This window comes from Citrus clementina, unplaced genomic scaffold, assembly GCF_000493195.1.
Source record: "Citrus clementina cultivar Clemenules unplaced genomic scaffold, Citrus_clementina_v1.0 scaffold_2, whole genome shotgun sequence".
NCBI lineage: Eukaryota > Viridiplantae > Streptophyta > Magnoliopsida > Sapindales > Rutaceae > Citrus > Citrus x clementina.
In genome coordinates, this window is record NW_006262688.1 from 29868399 (window position 1) to 29889163 (window position 20765).

General features: G+C 33.6%; 5 protein-coding genes across 10 annotated transcripts; 1 reads left to right on the forward strand and 4 right to left on the reverse strand.

Moving 5' to 3' along the window:
- The first annotated feature begins 1995 nt into the window (after window positions 1-1995).
- LOC18050865 (polygalacturonase QRT3) lies at window positions 1996-5160 on the forward strand. The gene is made up of 3 exons (XM_006448567.2): window positions 1996-2344; window positions 2423-2647; window positions 3982-5160. Exons 1-3 carry the CDS (start codon window positions 2183-2185, stop codon window positions 5074-5076), a joined length of 1482 nt encoding a protein of 493 aa, XP_006448630.1. The 5' UTR covers window positions 1996-2182; the 3' UTR covers window positions 5077-5160.
- Window positions 5161-7720: 2560 nt separating this feature from the next.
- Window positions 7721-8569, reverse strand: LOC18050866 (RING-H2 finger protein ATL74). Its single transcript, XM_006448568.2, has one exon. It carries the CDS (start codon window positions 8339-8341, stop codon window positions 7820-7822), a length of 522 nt encoding a protein of 173 aa, XP_006448631.1. The 5' UTR covers window positions 8342-8569; the 3' UTR covers window positions 7721-7819.
- A 114-nt stretch (window positions 8570-8683) lies between these two features.
- LOC18050867 (choline-phosphate cytidylyltransferase 1) lies at window positions 8684-15586 on the reverse strand. Of its 3 annotated transcripts, XM_024190535.1 has the most exons (9): window positions 13845-14168; window positions 13152-13265; window positions 12604-12699; window positions 12144-12186; window positions 11341-11496; window positions 11131-11199; window positions 10069-10179; window positions 9816-9960; window positions 8684-8826 (listed from the first exon to the last, which is right to left on the reverse strand). In XM_024190535.1, exons 1-8 carry the CDS (start codon window positions 13982-13984, stop codon window positions 9826-9828), a joined length of 864 nt encoding a protein of 287 aa, XP_024046303.1. In that variant the 5' UTR covers window positions 13985-14168; the 3' UTR covers window positions 8684-8826; window positions 9816-9825. The 3 variants fall into 3 exon arrangements, with proteins under 3 accessions (XP_024046303.1, XP_024046304.1, XP_006448632.1); XM_024190536.1 differs by lacking the exons at window positions 8684-8826; window positions 13845-14168 and adding an exon at window positions 15508-15586 and having other exon boundaries at window positions 9155-9960; XM_006448569.2 differs by lacking the exon at window positions 8684-8826 and having other exon boundaries at window positions 9157-9960.
- Window positions 15350-17623, reverse strand: LOC18050868 (organelle RRM domain-containing protein 1, chloroplastic). 4 transcript variants are annotated; one of them, XM_024190540.1, is made up of 5 exons: window positions 17539-17618; window positions 17202-17406; window positions 16078-16146; window positions 15849-15955; window positions 15350-15766 (listed from the first exon to the last, which is right to left on the reverse strand). In XM_024190540.1, the coding sequence occupies exons 2-5, from the start codon at window positions 17356-17358 to the stop codon at window positions 15629-15631; spliced, it is 471 nt and encodes a 156-aa protein (XP_024046308.1). In that variant the 5' UTR covers window positions 17359-17406; window positions 17539-17618; the 3' UTR covers window positions 15350-15628. The 4 variants fall into 4 exon arrangements, with proteins under 4 accessions (XP_024046308.1, XP_006448633.1, XP_024046307.1 ...); XM_006448570.2 differs by having other exon boundaries at window positions 17202-17623; XM_024190539.1 differs by lacking the exon at window positions 16078-16146 and having other exon boundaries at window positions 17202-17623.
- Window positions 17624-17969: 346 nt separating this feature from the next.
- LOC18050869 lies at window positions 17970-18775 on the reverse strand. Its single transcript, XM_006448571.2, has one exon. The coding sequence runs from the start codon at window positions 18720-18722 to the stop codon at window positions 18048-18050; it is 675 nt and encodes a 224-aa protein (XP_006448634.1). The 5' UTR covers window positions 18723-18775; the 3' UTR covers window positions 17970-18047.
- Between the last annotated feature and the right edge of the window lie 1990 nt (window positions 18776-20765).

Consider the following 20765-nt stretch of genomic DNA (forward strand, 5'->3'; position numbering starts at 1 on the left):
TTTTTTTTTATTTTTAATCCAAAAATCGAACCGTGTTTATATATTTGATTTTTTAGCTTTAAAAAAACTAAACTAAAACTAAAAAAAAAAAAATTTGAACCGAATTAATTTTTTTTTGTTTTGGTTCGGTTATGCCCACCCCTATCTCACTCTTCAATTAGTATTATATTATTTTTATTGAAGAGAGAGAAATTCTGTAATTGCTATTATTTTGGTGGAGACAAAAATTAAGTAAAATAATATAAACTTGTTTTTATTTGAAGAGTCTTTTAGGATATTATTATTTTTTTCACTCTTCTATTTACCACATAAGTAAATAAATAAACATTTCGAAACTAGCATTAGATGAGTCTGTCGGTAATGCTATAATTTTACTCTTTAAAAGCTTATTTACTTACGTATGTGGTAAATATAATAGTAAAAAAATAAGCTCTATCCTAAAAGATTTTTCAAATAAAAATATGTACATATTATTTTGATCAAATTCTTCTTTTGCTAAATTTAACTACTCTCTGTTTCTTCATTAATGTAGTTACAATTCTTTTCTTTCTTCAATAATGATGTTATGAAAAAAATATTATAGTATAATATGAGGGTAGAGAAGTCATTATTCTATATTGAACAGGGAGAAAAACTATCTCATTTGAAAAAAAAAATTAAAACCTTTAGTGTTCATGTAACTCTTCAAATAAGAATAGAAATATTATTTAAAGAGTTTTTTAATGATGCTCTTACAACTTACAACATAAACATTAGATTTTTTTAAATAAAAAAATTACAATAAAAAAACATAACTATCAATATGCTATCTTTAATTAACATTTAAATTAAGTGTTTTTTTTATTTATTTATAAGAAATTAGGTGGTTCTTGAAGTAGTTTCGATACGGAGAAAAACACAAGAACCAATGAAGATGGGCCTAAGACATCAAGGCTGCAGCCTCAAACCTGGACAATTGTAGAGGCTGGAGGATTGGCCCCTGGCCCTGCCACAATTAATGCCATTGTTTGAACCACCATCATTATTGTTACTATAAATTCAAATTAGATAACTCATGCTTCTTTATATGTATAAAAATTGAACTTGTGCTTGTAAAGTCGGTAAAGTATCTTTACTTATTTGCTTCCAGCATAAAGATAGCAAAACAATAAAGAAGAAAACGAGAAGAGAAAGCTGTGAAAGGTTCCCATAAGTGCTTCTTCCATTAAGTTGTACCAACCCCTGCTTTACAGATATGACTGTTTGAACACAATGAAAGCTGTGAAAGGTTCCCATAATTACACATATGACTGTTTGGTAAATTGTTTTTACTTTTAATCAAGTAGTAAATATAATCGAGACAAGAACCCTTGTATTTTGAGAATTAATCGATGCAGACCTTATGACTTCAATTAAACTATTAAAGCATGCTAACAGTACTTCTATTATAGGGAATGTTTAAAGAAGTTAGGTCGGCTCTTATGATTAATTCATCTTTTATTTTGACATAATTCATCTTCAATTCTTTTCAAAATCATGTAATGATAATCAATGAAATCATAAAAAATCTGAGATAGGTCGGCTCTTATGATTAATTCTCAAAGTATTGGGGCTAGTCTGCCGATTTAGTGAAACTAATAGATTAAAATGATATTTTCTTCAGCAAGAATCGGACTTTTAGAAGCTTACCCCTTTTCCGCCCCCTCCAACTTTTTCTTTTCTGTCTTTCGTTCTTTGCTATCCATCTTTTTATTTTCAGTGGGTGCTTGCCATTTGGCAAATTCCTTCCCCATTTTAATATCTCATGAATTTATTTCTTTTTAAATTTTATACACACGCTTCTTTTTGCACGTCATACATTTTTCTTTGTTGTTTAAGTAACGAACTTTTAATTATAAATTTATTTTTAAAAGTTAAGGTTCGGTTAAGTCTTTTTATTAAATCATTCTCTATCTCAAACCCCTGACCCTCACGGCAAGTGAGGAAATTATTTATATATATTTGTACATAGGTGAACAAGACTACAAGAGACTTGCATGCTAGTCCACTTCTTTGGAGACTTTCAGCGTATAAAATAAAGTGACAAAAAGCAACCAGAACAGTTTAGCCAAACACTCTTTTCATCCTCCACATCTCTGTCTCTCTTTCTCAACTTTTACAACCATTGATTATCTTATAATAAGGTTACTACAGTACAATAATAATGAAGCATTTGTTATCTTTGTGCTTCACTTTATTATTATTATGTCCATTATTGCTGCAGGAAACAACTTCCATCAGCGAAGAAAATATGCCAGCCCGGTTACTAGCAAAGCTTCAAGTTGCCCCAAATGCGCCATGCCCCTCAGCTTCTAGCATAAAAAATGTGAGTCACTGACATTCTGATTCTTTTGGCTGCGGATAAAACTTTGGTGTTTGTTGTGATTTTATATGAATGCTGCAGAACGGGAGAGTGTTTTACCCAATTGGTTATGGAGCAGACCCAACGGGGGCAAATGAAAGCAGTGACGCCATATTGCAAGCCCTAAACGACGCGTTTAACGTGCAAAGTGGGCTTGAATTATTGCCTGGTGTCAAGGATTTGGGCGGTGTTATTATTGATTTTCAAGGCGGAAACTATAAAATCAGCAAACCCATCAGGTTCCCTCCTGGCGTTGGCAATGTCGTGGTTAGTTCCCCGCACCCACCCTCCTTTATTGGTTAATTCTCTCCCACTGCAATTTATTTTTAAATGAAAAAATAATAACGATAATAAAAAGAGCTTTAGAAAGAAACACGAATTTAATACAGTTTGTCACTTTATAAATGTGTATGCGCCCAAGATCACGTGCAGTTGGGTTGTAATTATTGCATTGGGGTTAACTCTTCTACCCAGTATTTGAAGAAAGTAAAAGATTTTTGGAGTTTCTTAGAGGGTCTCTTTTATTTGATGCAACATTTGCATGTGGGTCTGTCTCACGTTATCCACCTTTTATTGCGCACTGCGCAGTGTGTTTCTCAGTTTCTCTGCCTTTCATGCATTGGCATTTGGCAGTCAACACATTTGCTTTACTCTTCTAATTAATTCTACCGACTACCAATATGCATTTAATTAATTAATATTCTTTAATTTATTTCTCTTCCAACTAATAATACCCACCGTACGCCATGGTTCGATATTTTTCTTAATTTATGCATTCCGATTTGTTAATCAATCTTTGTTTTAGTTTGCGTATTTATTTTCGTACAGTTAAATTTATTTCTTTATTATTTTTTTTTATTGCAAGAGAAGTGTGCAATGTGCTATTCTTCAAGAAAATGATAAAATTTCATTTTTTTTTAAAAAGTAATTTAGTAATACCATCCCGCCATTCACATAAAGTTGCAGTTGGGACAATTTTTAGTTGGATAGCATCTAGTCATCAAATTCAATCTTTTTCATTGCTTTATACTAAAGATCTTTTTTTTTTAAAAGTAAAGTAAAAGAGAAAGAGAAAAAAAGGGAAAAAATAACAAATTAAAGAAGAAAGAAAGCTTTAGAATATGTATTTATTCCTATCCTTAAAGAACGTAGTTAGAACTTTATTTTATGCTCCATAAATGTCAATTAATAGTTGATATATGTTTTTTTTTTTGAAAAAAAGTTGATATATGTTAAAATCTTCCATTTTAACTCATTTTGATGACCATACGTATTACTCCATTTTAATTTTAATTGCATTTATATATATCACGTGCAAATTGTTCAATTATGTTAGCTAATTACAAGATCTACTAAAGTTCTATCTCTTTACCATGTATGTACCGAGCTGTTATAATATATATGTTTAATTGTTGAAGTGTGTTAGCTAATCAAATTAAAAGAGCCAACCAAGGTACTATATTTTTTGACACAAATTTTAAATCATTAACTTACAATTGAGCTCATTGATCCATTACGGCCATTCATGCATTTTACAGCACGATCATTATTCAATGAATTCCTTGAACTAATTGAGATGTCGTTCATGGTTATTGAATTAGGTACAAGGAGGAACACTGCGTGCATCAGATACATTTCCAAGTGATGGACATCTCATTGAATTGTGGGCACCGAATTCCCAGAAACTGAAGCGAACAGACGCCATCAAAATTGATCGTAATTATGTCTTCAATGGCGTGAAAGACCAGACCGCTAAAACCTACTATGAAGACATCACATTTCGCGACGTCCTCTTCGATTCAGGCTTCCGAGGAGGAGGGATTTTTGTGATTGATTCAGCTCGGATTCGGATAAACAATTGCTTCTTTTTACATTTCACAACACAAGGAATTTTGGTGCAAGGAGGCCACGAAACCTTCATATCAAGCTGCTTCTTGGGGCAGCGTTCAACGGTCGGCGGAGACCCCGGGGAGAGAGATTTCTCCGGCACCGCCATCGATCTTGCGAGCAACGACAACGCAATCACCGACGTTACAATCTTCTCGGCAGCCATCGGAGTCTTACTTAGAGGTCAGGCTAATATTGTCACCGGGGTACACTGTTACAACAAGGCAACAGCTTTCGGTGGCATAGGAATTTTAGTAAAATTAGCTGACGCGGCACTCACTAGAATAGACAATTGCTACTTAGATTACACAGGCATAGTGCTGGAGGATCCGGTTCAAGTTCACGTTACAAATGGTTTTTTCTTAGGAGATGCTAACATAGTACTAAAATCGATTAAAGGTCGAATTTCGGGGTTAAATATAGTCGAAAATATGTTTAATGGGAGCCCTGCAAGAAATGTTCCAATAATAAAGCTAGACGGGAATTTTAGTAACATCGATCAAGTGGTGATCGAACGGAACAACGTGAACGGAATGAGCTTGAAGTCGACCGCCGGGAAATTGTCGGTGGCCGGCAATGGGACCAAATGGGTGGCTGATTTTTCTCCAATTTTGGTGTTCCCTAATAGAATTAGCCATTTCCAATATTCAATGTACGTGAAAGGGTTGCCTAGAGTCTTTGTTGCTTACGAAGTTACAAATGTTTCTGATAATGTAGTGGTTGTGGAGAGTGACAGAGCTGTTACTGCGGTTGTTTCTGTGGCTGTCGATCAGTATAATATGGTAGGGGAAGGTAATTTTGTTATGTAAAAAATAATGACAGGTCAATTTCAGAATCTTGCATGCCGATGAGTTGGCAGCAATGTCAGCAGAAGTCAAATAGGCAATCGGTTAGAGGGTATCGTAAAGTTGAATAAATTAATGAGAATTCTTTCTTTTTTTTTCTCTCAATTATATATGCCTTAATTATTAGCAATTTTTTTTCTAAAAATTTCTTTTACTTTCTCGCTGTTTCGTTTATGCAATTTCAAATTTCTTAGTTAGGGAGATTGCCACTTTCCCTCCTATAGTAATCAATATATACCATTTTCTTCCTTACTATTTTTATAATGACCAAAAATCCCTCTGACAGCATAAGTTTACAATATTACCCTTATTTTCAACTATTCTTTTATTTATATTTATTATAAATTAAATAAATCACATGAATAGAAACTAAATAAAAAATTAAACATAAAAAACAAGAAATATATGTTTTGATATGAGCAAAAATATTAATAATAAATTTTTTTTCTTGTACTTATTTATTTTGTGAAAATTTTCTTATAAAAAATATATAAGAAAATTATTATAAAATGATAAAAAAACATTATTATAAGAAAACTCGAATGACAAATAAAAATTTATTATAAGATAAATAATAAAATATTTTGCCTATACTTTTTACATTTAATTTTAAAATATTACAAAATGTTTATTATAAGAAAATGTTCACAAAATAAATAATTACAAGAAAAAAAATTTATTATTAATTTTTTTCTCATATCAAAACATATATTTCTTATTTTTAATACTTAATTTTTTTATTTAGTTTCTATTCATGTAATTTATTTAATTTATAATAAATGTAAATAAAATAATAGCTAAAAATAAGGGTAATATTATAGACTTATGCTGTCAGAGGGTTTTTTGGTCATTATGAAAACAACAGGGAAATAAATTGTATATGTTAATTACTATAAGGGGGAAAAGTGACAATCCCTCTTCCTAGTTACAACACCACGTGCAAGTATCATGCTTTTCAATAAACAATGATCCAAATAAATTTTCTGGTTTGTGATCGTGTTTGCACAATATTAACTTTATTTGAGATTTTGAGTTTAATTTCTAATAAACCATTATGTCTCGTGAGGGATTTTTTTTTTTTTTTTTGTGGAAAGAAAAAATATTGTTGCATTTTTTAATTTTGGGGGTTCATTATTTTTGCATTACTTTTATTTTATTAACTTGTATAAAGAATCGTGGCTGGTCAACTCATCTGGACTCAAGAAAGCTTCTAAATTAAAGAAAAGAACAAAAGCTTATAGGAGTTGGTAGTGTTTGTTTTCTGAAAACTTTCATTGCATATATTAATCTACCCCTTTTTTTCCCCCTTTTCCTCTGTCTTCTCTCATTCATTATCCATTTTATCAGGTCATAGATGACCAATTATTGAGAATTGATAATAAATTCATGAAAGTAATTTAACTTGACTTTTAATTTCTTTACATATTTTCATACTGATATAAGGGCGCAAATTAATGTGTTTTCATTTGGTCAAATGTGGTCAACAGTTCATTTAACAAGCTGCATGTCACGAGATGCATATTTTGCACACCAATCCGAGCGGTATTTAGAAAACTCTAGCACAAATTTACTAAGTAAGTCTATATAACTTCTCGAACTAACCAAGTAAAGATACTTGTTGAGAAGTTAGAGAGAATAGAAAGCAATATAGCAAAGAAAAATTTATTACTCGAAAAAGTGTATACAAGAGAGCTTGAGGGCTCTACAAGTATGCTTGAGATGCTTATTGTGTTGTGTCTAAAATAAAAAGTGACATGCCCTATTTATAGAGGAGGTTTGCCTATTCTAGAGAATTCCATGCAACTTGCTACAAAAATTTAGATATTTCTAAATATATATAAGTGTGGAAAGCTCTAGATATGTATAAGTGATATTTGATGAGGTGTGTTAGAGTGTACTAGAAAATTCTAGAATCAGCCCAAGCTAGCATACCTTGGCTTCAATTTTAGCTCTTGGACCTAGAATCTTTGGTGCTTGGGTTGGAAGTTTGGGCAGCCCATTATATGCAGATAACTAACAGCTAAGCTAAGACGCCTTGCAATAAAATTTAAAGGCAGGATGAAGATCGTTAAATTTACTACAACGTATCTTGAAATTACCCTAACAATTATTTAATTATGCATAAGCAATCTTCAAACTCACATGAAAAAATATCATTGTTAATTATATAATGCTATTAAATCATATGACTAATTAAAAACTTTTTTCAATTTTAACAAAGTGTGTGTATGTGTGTATTCTTATGTACGAACGCCTTCATTTTTTTTTTTTTCATACGGACGGACTGTTAAGAGTTAATTTTCAACACACTACAAAAATGTCAATTTCATAGCATTAAAAACTGACTTACTAAACCGCGCGGCTTAACAGCGTGTCTGTATGAAAAAAAAAAATGAGGGCACTTGCAGTAGAGAATGACCATACATACATACATACATATATATGGGAGCTTGCTATGTTACATTTAATGTAACATACACACCCAATAGTTGGAAGCCATGTGTCCTGAGGAGAGAGAAAAAGCATTGAAAAACAAGTAAGAGGAGTTGGCAGTAAGTTACATGAACTGTAACTTAGGCAACTCCATATATATATATATAAGAAACAGTTACAAGGCTGGAATTGAAGCCATAAGAAAATTTTTACACAAGAAAACTAGTTAGTGAAATTTAAGAAAGAAACAAAACCTCACTAGGAGAGTAATTAGTTACGCTGTAACAATTTCATCTAAAGATGGCATAGCATCACTAGGCTTAAGTCTTTGGCGGCAAGTAGGGCAAGAAGAGTGAGAGAGCAGCCATTTATCGATGCATGCAACGTGAAACCGATGGTTGCATTTGGGAAGAAGCCGAATTTCGTCGCCGTCGATGAAATCCAGCAAGCAAATAGCACAGCCAGCTGAAGCTGATGACGGTGATGAGCCTGAATTTGCATAAGTAGCCGTAGGCAAAGCAACCATTTCTTTCCTTTTTAAACCGGAGTTGAGTCTACGTGAAACAACCCATTGCCTTGGCTCGGTCAAGACGCGTTGTGTGCATTGAAATACACATTGTAACATAGAGTGAAGCCCGAGAGCACATACTAAGGCACATAACATGGCCGCGACGATGACCATGATGTTTAAATCAGCGGAAGCTGGAGGTGATGGTGGTGGGGATGGTGTTTGATGTTGAGATTGATGATGATGATCATGAGAGTTCAGCAATGGAGAGGGTGAAATTTGAGCCATTGATGGGAGATGAAGAAAAGTGAGGAAAATGGAAGGTGAATAAGGAGGAGAAGAGATAATGGGATAACGAGGAGAAAAAGGGAGAACATAGTACAAACACTAAGGGAACATATTGAGAGCTCAGCTAGCTAAGACCAAGGGCAACAGCCAAGCTAATATTGAGTGGTTATTTGAAAAGATGAATAAGAGAAACAGAGACACAAGAGTCTGTTAATTTGATTGGTGAATTGAAATTGGTGGTGGTGGTGTGTGGGATATTATGATGCTTACTTGATAATCCACTTTCTTTTTCTTTTCATTTATGCATGCACTTTCAAAGGAAGATAAGGAAAAGCATCTCTTTCTCTTGGATTTTTGCATATTTTCTATTGGTTGGCTTCACTTTCATCAACTTGTTATGTATAGACAGACATCAGAATTTTGTGAAAAAAGATATCGTGGTTTTTCGTAAAGATTAAGTTTTTGCCACTGCTAACTCCAGGTACCTATAAGAGAGGAGAAAAAAAAATGTAAACAAACCATGTTCCCAATTATGGGTAATCGCCAGCTCTACTAAAATTAATATACATCACTTATTTCTCTACTGTTTTTATAATAGCCATTATCTCTCTGAACCTTACTAACCTTTGGGCTTTCAAATGTTATAAACCAAAAACATAAAGATTTTTGCACATCAATTAATCCATTCATTTTAAAATATTAACACCCAAAAAACACTAATTATTCACCGTTTCATGTTCTAATAATTCTTTATAAAACCAGATATGCATCTATCACCACATCTCTTTCTAATATCAAAATATCAAATAACCGCAATTCAGTATGCTCAATGGTAGAAAAAGAACAATAGTCTTGGCTTACGAGTGAGATATGAAATTGACATCCAACATCCAACTGGTGGCCAACTCCATAACAACACGTGAATAAGAAATAGTTCTTTCAGCCATGCGAAAGAAAGAAGAAAAGGTCGGGACAGGAGGCACCCCGGCAGGCACCAACTAAGCCAGACAATGAGCCAACTTGATGGGATTATTTTCTTTGGAAGAATGAATGAACAAAGGATCAGAATTTGAACTTAAAACGGAATCTCTCAACTCATTGGTCCTAAAACATTTTCAAATGAACTATTTATTTGTATATAGTTTTAATCAGGGTCTATAGATCTAGACCTGATCCACCGGCAAGCTTGACCCCCAACTGGACAGTACTATAGCAGACTGGCATCAGGTCGACCCAACCTGACTGGTTTGATATGTCTAAGTGAGCTTTCATATGACAACTTGAGGCATAGTTAATTTATATCCAAGAAACAAACTAGATTGTCTTAGGTGGGTTGAGTTTTTCATGGTTCTGTCAAAATATTTTTTCTTATTCTAGGATACACAAATCTAACTAGTGCATACTGCAGATAAAATATTAACTAATGACTGCTGAGAAGCAATGGTTCCTATTTTAAAAGTCCTACATATGTTACCCTTTCATCGTCATAAGTCCTCATCCTCACTTTCAACACTATCATCATCATAATAGTAATCATCATCATCTTCTTTGTCATATATGAATCCAATTAGATGCTGTCCCCTTAGTCGCTCTTGAATCCGGTCTTTAATAGCCGTTCCCTTGCAACAACAGCCAATGATGTACAGTCAGCACACAAAGGGGTTATGCATCTGAGTAACATGACATATGACTAAGTAGGTCAAGCCATGGGGAGGGAAAGAGTATACCATTTTATGGCAGCGTTCTTCAAACATCTCAAGAAATCCAGCAACCAATCGATCAGCATTCTCAACCCATTCATTCCGGCGCACGCTAGCTGTCTTTGCCACTATTTGTATCTGCAGTTTCAACCAGATTACTATCCAAGTGATATACTAGTTGCCCATACAAGGAACACTATCCAATGACAATACTAAGCATCACAGATAACAGAACGTTAGTCAGCAGGCTATAGCCCATGTTATCTAAATTTAAGGACTGGCTCAATGCTTGAAGAAGCAACTCAATCTTCATAAAGAAATTCAATAGATCATATAAGAGAGATAAACTGAAGCCTAATACTCAGTAAATGGAAATTAAAATGACAAAGTACAAGAAAAAATTATTTATACGTGATTTATACACTTCAGCTGCATAAAGTCCAGACAGTCAGCAGCCACACTGTAATTTTGTCCAGGGAAAGGTGGTTGACATTTAATCAATCAAGGAGAACTCCCAATTTATATAGTAGAACTTTTAACCTTTCAAACCAATAACCACCATTTTACCAGCAAATGTAATTGGTCAATGCTTAATGAGAACTTATAGGTCAGATTGTGGAAACATGCAGTCTAGTTTAACTAATTATTTGATCTTCTTAAAAACTAAATATAACTGATTCTCTTATAAGCATCAGATCTTCAAAGAAAATGAAATCAGCACATAGTTCTTTCTTTGTCAATTACATTGTAAAAACAGGAGCAAACAGAGAAAGTGTAACATATTTTCCGAAGATCTTTACATAAACTATTAATCCCGCCCCTTCCACACCCACCCTACCCCATGTGACCAACTCCTAAATCCTCCATCCCTGGTGTGAGAGGAATTTCATCTGAAGACTGTTTATGCAACCACAGCCCTCAGCAACTTAAGTATTTTACACATTAACAATTTCGCAATATGAAAATTGCAACTATCCTCTTAAGAAGCCCAAAGCAAAGATGTAAGTACGTATGCCCCATGCCATAAAATCAACATTTGTTATTTGGTATTTGAGGAATTGAGCTTAACATACAAACTTTCTCTTTTACCTTTTCTTGATGTTTCTTCACTTTCTCACGCAACTTTTTAAGCCCCATGTTCATTCTCAGCCGTTTTTCCTGATAGAAAGTAACAGGGATGAAAAAGATAAGATTCTCTCACAGAAGAAGAATGAAATGAGGCATCACAGGACACCTAGGGGAGAATTATATAAATTAAGCTTGCAAGTAACCAGGGCGACATTAAGAAACAGAGCATGCCTTCACATAGCTAACACCCAACTCCTTTCTGGTATATCCACGGTCCAAATTACGCGTCACATACTGGTTGTAGTCCTTGACAATCCTCATAATAAGGTCGGATGTAGAGATCCCATCAGTCCGTTTTGTTTCCTTGAATTTCCCAATGGATTTTACCTGTAAAAGAAATGTTCTTGATTATTATTCAAATAGGTGAGAACGTGCTTAATAAAATATCAGTGTAAGGAAGACAAGTTAAAAATAAGGACAAGCGTGGATCTTTGCAGCAATAGTGCTGATTATAAATATAGATTGATCTCTGATGACACATTTTTCTGTTAACATGCCTCAGCACATGCCTCAGCACAAGGACATTACAACTGCCATGGGAAGCTAGAGCTGGCACCAATTGAAGAGATTATGCATAATCGAAAACATGGATACTATTCTCGCTGGAAGTCAAGAGTTAAACCCATTGGTCTTTGCAACAACAAAAAAGCTTTTTGATGTCAGGAAGCTGGAAAAGTGGACTAGAGTCTAGATAGTTATTAGGGACTTTATATCGTTGGAATTTAATCAACTTATTTTAAACTTAATTCTTAAAAAAAAATCCCCCCTAATTCTCCAAGTTCTATAAATCATAATCATAAATAAGAACCCAATCTAAATGTAAATCCACATTTTTTTCAAATTACTTGGGTTGATCCATGAGAATTTTATAATATTGGTGGATCTTTGAAATTAAACCTCAGTACTATTATGTTGGCCCCCAACCCCAAAACCACCCCCCCACCCCCCCAAAAAAAAAAAAAACTCAAACTTACAAATTCATAGACATCCTTTCCAGATCCAGTTGCATCAGCGTAACTACAATTGGGTTAAACAAGAAAAAATTAACATACGAGCAAACATTTTAACTTGAATGAACATAAAAGCCTGAAATTTAATGTACAATCAAGAGAGCAGAAGTTTATCCTGCAATTCCCACATTCATCATATTAAATTAATTAATTAATTAAAGCCAAATAACCAAGAAAGCAACAAATAACTGTAAAATGCAAAGGAAATAAACAATTTGAACTACTAAGAAAAGATATTGAAGGGATACTCTAAAAGGAATGCAAAATGAGAAATGCCATCTCAAACCCAGAATTAAAGGTACTGACTTATAACCCTCAAGAACAAATTTTAAGCCATAGAAAAAGTCACCATGGCATTAATTTGAGTGCACAGTTTTCATGTTAAAATAATTTAAAGCATGTTAATTGGGTTGATTAACCTTACGGGAGAGAATCGTGTGCCACATAGTCAATTTGATGCTTGTCGAGAAAGTCTTGTGTGACCACCCATGGTGCATCAGGAATAACTTCATCAACCCACCTACGTCAAGCAGAACAAAAAGCAGGGTTTGCAGGCACTGTTATTGGAAAGATATATAGTAACTCATTATTCAACGTCAACAACTAATATGAGTCCAGAAGCACATCGCTGCTTAATATACACAAACTAAAACATTGTGCAAACTTACAACTCATCTTTTCCAAATACAACACACCCACCCTCCAAGAGGGACAGAAGGAAATTTGGACATATGCATTAGGACCGCAATGAAACCAATGAAGCATACTTTTAGGGATTCTCTTCTCTTTATACACAAGCTAATTTAGATTATAAGTAGAAATTAGCATTTAGAAACCGTATCTTTTGGTGATCAAGAAAGAGTACGAAAGGAAAACCAAGTTGAAATTTGAGGCCAAACTAAAACAAAAAACAGTCTGCCAAGCTGTTGGGCTCTGTTGAGTTAGATAAGCTTAAGATGAAAATAAAGCAACCTGCAGTGGCGGAGTGACTCGTATCGCTCCTTATCAGTCATGACAGTTTTTCCCTTGTATTTGTGCGTATCTTCGTCATTGTTGCATCCAACAAGCAGGTAAGTGTTTGGAAACCTACAATTTCAGCCAAGAATTACAAATCAAATTGAGTAGACTAATAGGCTCATTTAGGCTGTGCCAAGAATTGTATTAAACTCAAATACCTATTCCACGGAATTGCTTTTATAGCTTCAAGGTTTATCAAACTTAACTCATAACATTTAGAAAGTCGAATACGGATAACAAATTTCGAGAACTGAGAACCAGAAAAGACGATATTTTTTTTTCTTTTTGCTACGAATGGAATGATACACAGTTCCCACAAAGAAACAGAAAGAATGAAATGGAAAAAAAAAACCCAGAGAAATAAATAAAATAAAATGAACCGCATAAGTTTTGACAATCAAAAGCCCACCAATTTAAAAAAAAATAAAAAAAGATTTCGTCATTTGATGCGTACAAAACAAGGTAAATTAATGAAATTAAGCAATAACAGTTAAAAGATTAAACCAAGTTACACGAAGAGATGCAGTAGTTTAACCATAATTTTGTTCTTGGGTTCTGTTGAGCGAAGAAACAATGAAAACTTTTAGCGGGAAAAACATTTCTCATGAAACAAACAGGAAAAGACATGAAATTTATAGTATTTTATACAGTTTTTTGGCTTGCTCGAGAGCACGGGCGTGACCGAAGTGGAAGAGATCGTATATTCCGTCTGCGTATACTCGAACTGGCCGGTCCCTTGGTGGCTCGGCGCTATTTGTACCTTCACGCACAACCTTCCGTTCCTCCATTTTTGCGCAGTTGCTTTTTGGGTTTGACTCAAAGTTTGGTTTACGCACAGAACTGGAGTGTCTCTCACTCCCTCTGTCAGATGATTCCTAGGACTAGTGACTTGTATGTTAAGGTACAACTCGCGGCAGCTACTTCAATTCTTTCCCCACTCTCTTTTATCGGTGACAAGAATCTTACGGTAAAATAATTAACCTTGACTGTACTTAGTTCCCATATTTTAATTTAACAATATCTTTAATTTTTATATTTTAAAAAATATATTAAGATATCCCTATTATTAAATATTTTATACACTTATTTTGTTTTTATTTATTTTTTACAATAATACACTTACAATAATATTTTTACGTTAATTTTTTAATTTAAAAATTAATTAATAAACTAACCAACAATTACTGACTGCCAAATTAAGAAATAGATATCCATATGAAACAATTGATATTTTTCATACTCTTGTAACAATTTCTAATTATTATTTATAAATAAATTATTAAATCAATTCCAACCAATTTAAAACAATGTTTGATACCCTTACAACAATCTCACTAATAATTTTTTTTGTAAAAAAATTAATTTACTAAATTAATCTTAAAAGTAAAATAAAAATTAATTTTTATTTTACTTTTAAGGCTAATTTAATACATTTACATTTTTTTTATTAATATTTCTATATTGTAGGGATATTATTATAAAAATAAAGAAAAAATAAAGATGGGATTGTAATATAATTACCAGCAATGATGGATTTGAGGTATTTTTTAAAAGTAAATTAAACCCTCAATTTTACAACAGTAAATTAAGGAATAAAAATTTTGTATATTTGACACGTCGTTTACAATTAGTAACATAAATGACATTATCATAAACGTTCGTATTTTTGTCACGTTGTGTATGTATCAGAAGCTGGATGACAAGTCGTACTTTTACCCCAGAGAGCTGATATCTTATACAGATTAATGAAACTTTATGACATGTCGTTTGAATGTTTATCATATAGACGACATATTGTGCAATTTTTACTCTGGAGTAGTATTGTACTTATTTACTTAACATCATTTGTAACTTCAATACATAGATGACATTCCATAAATTTTTCTGGAACCTATATGACATATCATTTATATTTTCAGCATATAAATGGCATATCATAAGATTCACTAGTGAATTATTTAAATAAATTAATTTAAAATTTATTTATTTTACATTATTAATGTTAATTAATTTTACCAAACCCCTTTAACTTGGCTTATTTCTGATAATACCAATTCAACTGTAATAAAACATTAAAAGCAGTGTTATGTACTCCTATAATATGATTAAGTACTACATAATACAATACGATTAAAAAAAGAAATAAATGAATAGAGCACAACAAACACAAGAAACATTTCCCACAAATGTCATTTCACAGACCCGCACGTTTACTTGTAGCTACCTAAAAAACTTCTATCATTGCATATTTGGAGTTTCAATTACAACTCATTTCTAGTGATTTATGTGTATTCGGAAGATTCACACTTACCTCCAAGCCTAACTCTGGTATACTCTTTCACAAATATAGAAGCTTACACAGAAATTGATGGAAAAATGGGTAATCTTTGACAACATTGGCGACTGAGCAATATTTGACTGTAAGAAATTGATCAGTACCAACAATCTGCTACCTCATCTTGCTCAGACAAAGGCTGCTGTTTCGGGGGTCCAGAGGTTCTTGGATATCCTCCAAATCTATCTTTCCCAGGTTTGGCAATGTCAACATAAATCAACCTGCCATCTAAATTCTGAAATAAATAACAACTATATGAGTCTTCAAAATTAAACGATATGCTCCGAAAAGCAAGAGCAAATTGGAATAGACGTTACCTTGTGATCCATGCTCTCTAGCGCAAGCAAGGCATCATCCTGACTGGTATATTGAATAAATGCATACCCTTTTGATTTCTTTGTGATTTCATCCTTGACAAGCTTAACTGCCATAACAGCATAGAAAGCTAACAAACTCTGAAGCATGCAAAGGAATCACAAATGAAGAGATAAAATGAACTTAATTCATAGAAAATTAACAAGTATGAGACAGAGAAATGACAAACACCTTCTGCTACTTCACCAAAAGCTGAGAATTCCTTTTGCAATGTATGTTCATGAGTAGTAAAAGGTAAATCTGCAACCCCCAGATAGACAAACAAAGGCAGGAAAAAGTTAAGACAAACAATTGCCTTAAATAAGTCTTTGAATATCATGGAGTTTTAACTTTTTTTAACACTCGTGTGTGCACACTTATGTAGAATAATTTTTGCTGGGTAGCGGAACATACATATAGTATATTTCCAACCAACATATCCATACACGACATAACAAAAATGAATTGTGTATAAACCAGCTATTTGGGCCAAATGTAGCAAATATGAATATATAGTGGGCGTGTTTCAGTGAGACAGTTTGCAAAGCAAAATTATTTCCCAAAAATGCAAAACAAGAATAATCTATGATAAAGTTCTCCAGTACATATTCTTAAAGATTGGTATGGTATGTGGGCCCTTCAGAGTCATCTGACAAACTCAAGAGTAAGGTTACGTGGACCAAATTTAATCTTGCCTTCAACATCTCAAGCACTCTGATACTGCGTCCAGAAGACATGCTCCTTTCTTTATAACACTTGGTAAAATGGTTCAGAAAACCAACATCATTTGGGTCATTTTGAATAAGTTCAGGAAACATCCCTCAATCCAATTACTCCACACCACTCATCCTCAATCCAATACGATACACAGATGTATTGTTATATTTAGGTCATTTATTCTCAATTACTAAATTCAATTCAAAATTGTTCGTCCCAGAAACATCTTCTACAAGTATTTCCTCAATCCACATGCTGTTTATTAATTCTATAGCAGCAACAATATGATAAGCTTTCCTGATAAACTGTTAACACATTGCAATTCGACCCCGTGGTCGTAACTAGCCTACTCTTAGTCTTTCCTATCTTATTGAGTACAATTATCGGTGATTTCTTAACACTATTCTACTAAAAAAAAATCATTCGCTTCTAAATCTGAAGTCTGTCTTTTGAATAATAGGACCAAAATTACTACCAAAAAAAAAAGAAAGAAAGAAAATCAAACTAAGGCATAGTATTAACAAAAGAAAGAATCTGAAAACTAATAAAACAAAAACCCAGATGAAAATTAGGGAAAAGGAAGAGAAAAAAGACTTTACTTCTAACCATGATTCTGCTGGCAAGCGGATAATTAGAGAGTGATGCTCTCAGATTGAATGTTCTGAAACATGGGTTCTCACGATTTGTGAGAGAATTTGCGAACATGGGTTGGGGGTAAGAAACCGTTGCTGCTGCTGCTGCTGCTGCCGCCCACATGCTCAAGATACGCTGCGTTTTGGCGGAGATGAATATGCCGCTAACCACCAACCGCCCTTGTTTTGTGAGAGAATTTGCGAACATAGGTTGGGGGTAAGAAACCGTTGCTGCTGCTGCTGCCGCCGACCACATGCTCAAGAAAGGCTGCGTTTTGGCGGAGATGAATATGCCACTAACCACCAACCGCCCTTGTTTTGGAGCTAAGTGATGTGCGTGAGACTTTCTGAAGAGTTTTCACACTCTCGCTTGGCTTCATCTTCAACGACTTCATCCTGCATTTTCTTTATGTTTTAAACCTTTTTATCATGAAGGAAATGTCCTTTATACCCTTGTTTGGCTCTGACTTTTTTTTAAAAAAAAGAAAAAAAGAACAAAGGAAAAGACCGTGAAGTTAACATTTTCTTAATGTTAATGCTTTTCTAAGAGTGAAAATTTTCATCCTCTTAATCTGAGTGGCTCAATCGATCCGCAAGGAGGAATTAGTTATATTGTTGAAATTCCCACAAAATTTACAACTTGATTCAAACTAAGAACATATACTTTCCATGAAAAAAGAAAAAAAAAAAAAAGGGACAGAGAGAAAATATTTTTAAATATTTAATTGCTCGCGAAGTACAACTAATTCTGCAATAATACATATTGCTCAAGAACAAGACACTGTATATTTTTATTTCCAAACACCATTCTCCTTACAAGAGGTAACCGTAATTCCTACTTTCAATGCCGTAGGAAGCATCACTAGAAACCTCATGGAACATACCATTGTCCATGGCAAATCCGTTAGGGTCACAATAATTACTAGCTGTCTCAAAAATGGCACCATTGCCGACATCATGGAATGACACCGAACATTGCTGCTCTTGCCATGCTTGATGCTGTTGTTGCGGCAGCTGCTGCTGATGATAATGGGACTGCTGAAAATCACTGAAATAATTGTTGCCATAATTTGCTGCAACAGATGTTGCTGCTGCGCACCTTATTTGATCATTCTGCCGATTTCCAAGTCCAAAGTCTAAGTTGACAGGGCCCTTATTGCTTCCAAATGAAAAGGTTGTGCTAGGGCAGCCAGTGAATTTCTGCACCAAGGCCCGAAAATTGTTAGCGTCGGCATTAAGAAGTGTCGTTGGCGTCTTCTTTGAAGCTCTTGATCTTCTTTTAACTGGTTTTGACACACACCCTCTTGGGGTCAGTTGATCACTCATAGAGCATGAAGTGCTGCTAGGGCTTAATAGGCTTTCAGAAGCCCCGGCGCTTGCCGTGACCGCTGTGGCATCAGAATATGCAAAAGAAGAATTAACATGGTGATGATCTTGATCATCTATGCTAATTTGGTTATAGGATTGCATCCATTGATCAATAGACATTTTTTTTAATCTTTTTTGACTGGTGATCACTCCAATCGATCACTGTTCTTTAAACTTTAAACTGTTTTTTGTTATGGAAAGAAATAAAGCCTAGCTTTAGCTTGAGGTAAATTTATAGTGACAGATTTCGGTCAAGTAAACATGCATAATGTTGACAATTCATAGTGAGAATGAAATAAGATATACTTGGAGCCAAAGCTGTGCAGCTTCTAGGAAACTGACTCTCCTTTTAATTTATTTCAATGAAGTGATCGTATGATCATGCATCTCGGTAACCTCATCTTTTGACTCTTTGTAGGTTTACTTGCAACTTTTTGATATGGTCTTGGTCAAAGATATGTTTTAAAAGCTTAAAAATATGTAGAAAAAAATTGTTCGCTCCACTGATAGCTACCTCTTTCTCCTTGATCGAGTTCTTATGGTTAAACATTTTTCTTGTAACACTTTGTGACAGAAATAAGAATCATATAATAAATATAAATTGACAATCCCCAACAACCACCAAATTTTCTTTTGACTGGGTTTTTAACAATTATGTGTTCCAATTTGGTGGCATGCCTGGATTAATTTGCCCTTTCATGCATGCCCAAAAGGTGTCTGTGTAAGCATATGGCGTTTAGTACAATCTCTGTCTTCTTCTTTCTTCAGATTTATTATTTTGTAGTAAGTGTTATGTTTGTTGTACTCCAGAAAGGAACAAGTCTTCAACTCAAATCCTTTTTCAGATGACTTTAAAGATTTTGTATTTTTTTTTAAAATTAATATCGGGAGCAGTAGAACAAGTTGTCCTTCACCTGTCGATTTTCCCAGTTTTCCAAATTACAAGTCCATTGAAAATAATTGTCATTGTGATGATAACGTGACAAAAAATTTAATATATAATAATCACGGATGTTACCGACTCCTTAATTGCATTGGAAACGTAAGCAGTTTCGTTTCCTTTACACAAATGTCCGAATCGTAAACCTTTGGATTTAGTGTCCCCATTATTCATTAGATCACTGGTAATTTGTTTGTCTTATTTTGGTTAACTTTGCCGATAAACTAAACTTGGGTAAAATTTTACAAGAGAATCTTCAATACGCCAAATTAAAATATGTTATTTGTAGTCATTTATAGGAATCGTAATTTCGCCAAGTGGGATGGGATTTAATCGTTTAGGAAAGGATTGGGATGTATTTTTATCCCAAAAAAATAAAAGGAGATATTTTCTTTCATGTCTCATTCTTTTCATTGTCAATCTTGTTGGTTTAATTTATTATTATATTATTGAATTATTAGATATTTTTAACATAGTTGAGGTTAGTTATCGTCTAAATCTATAGTTTTGAACCGTAAGTTTTAATATTAATATGCAAAAGAAGAATATATTACATGGTAAAATTGAATTATTGAATATTTTAACATGATTGAAGTTGATTATCGTTTAAATCTATTATTTTGAAGCGTAAGTTTTAATATTAATGTACAATGGAAGAATATATTACATGATAAAATTTTATTGAACGCGTGCATTGCATCGGATGCATGCAGATGATTTTGATAAATAATTGTTTTAATCATGCGTATAATCTAGAACAATACCATAATTTTTCTTCAACCATTCTCACCCTCTGAATAAATCTTTCAATTTCTCAAGTTTTACCTTCCCTATTAGAAACTTCAACTGTGAGACTTTAAGGAAACTTATTATAAAATCCTCTATATACACACACACGCGTCGCGCACACACAAATACAAATCGTTGTTGCCAACTCTTCACCATTCATGTATAATATTCGTTCCTATCAAGCTAGCTAGTAGCTAATTAATCCTAGAGCTTCTGCTTCGTTGGTGCTTCTAGTGTTATATAATATTTTATGCATATAATGTTTATAATAAATTTCCCAGCTTTGCGTATGCGCATATGCAGAAGCTGATGTCACATCCTTATTTATTATTATTTTAAATGACCGATCTTGATCATTTCAAACTTTTCATTTTTTTTTCAAATACATGTACGGATTTTACTACATTATCATAAGCGTACATATGCTTAATTCT

What these genes read in the sequence shown, in the direction of transcription:
- LOC18050865 (XM_006448567.2), top strand. Translation starts at nt 2,183, where the DNA reads ATGAAGCATTTGTTATCTTTGTGCTTCACTTTATTATTATTATGTCCA. An exon ending in CAGCTTCTAGCATAAAAAAT is followed by an intron (nt 2,345 to 2,422) that starts GTGAGTCACTGA and finishes TGAATGCTGCAG; the next exon opens with AACGGGAGAGTGTTTTACCC. An exon ending in CTGGCGTTGGCAATGTCGTG is followed by an intron (nt 2,648 to 3,981) that starts GTTAGTTCCCCG and finishes TTATTGAATTAG; the next exon opens with GTACAAGGAGGAACACTGCG.
- LOC18050868 (XM_006448570.2), bottom strand. Translation starts at nt 17,490, where the DNA reads ATGTGGTCGGCGGCAGCAGCAGCAGCAACGGTTTCTTACCCCCAACCT. An exon ending in CAGCAGAATCATGGTTAGAA is followed by an intron (nt 16,147 to 17,201) that starts GTAAAGTCTTTT and finishes TGGGGGTTGCAG; the next exon opens with ATTTACCTTTTACTACTCAT. An exon ending in TAGAGAGCATGGATCACAAG is followed by an intron (nt 15,767 to 15,848) that starts GTAACGTCTATT and finishes TATTTATTTCAG; the next exon opens with AATTTAGATGGCAGGTTGAT.
- LOC18050866 (XM_006448568.2), bottom strand. Translation starts at nt 8,341, where the DNA reads ATGGCTCAAATTTCACCCTCTCCATTGCTGAACTCTCATGATCATCAT.
- LOC18050867 (XM_024190535.1), bottom strand. Translation starts at nt 13,984, where the DNA reads ATGGAGGAACGGAAGGTTGTGCGTGAAGGTACAAATAGCGCCGAGCCA. An exon ending in GAAAGGATGTCTATGAATTT is followed by an intron (nt 11,497 to 12,143) that starts GTAAGTTTGAGT and finishes TTTCTTTTACAG; the next exon opens with GTAAAATCCATTGGGAAATT. An exon ending in TGGGTGTTAGCTATGTGAAG is followed by an intron (nt 11,200 to 11,340) that starts GCATGCTCTGTT and finishes ACTTTCTATCAG; the next exon opens with GAAAAACGGCTGAGAATGAA.
- LOC18050869 (XM_006448571.2), bottom strand. Translation starts at nt 18,722, where the DNA reads ATGTCTATTGATCAATGGATGCAATCCTATAACCAAATTAGCATAGAT.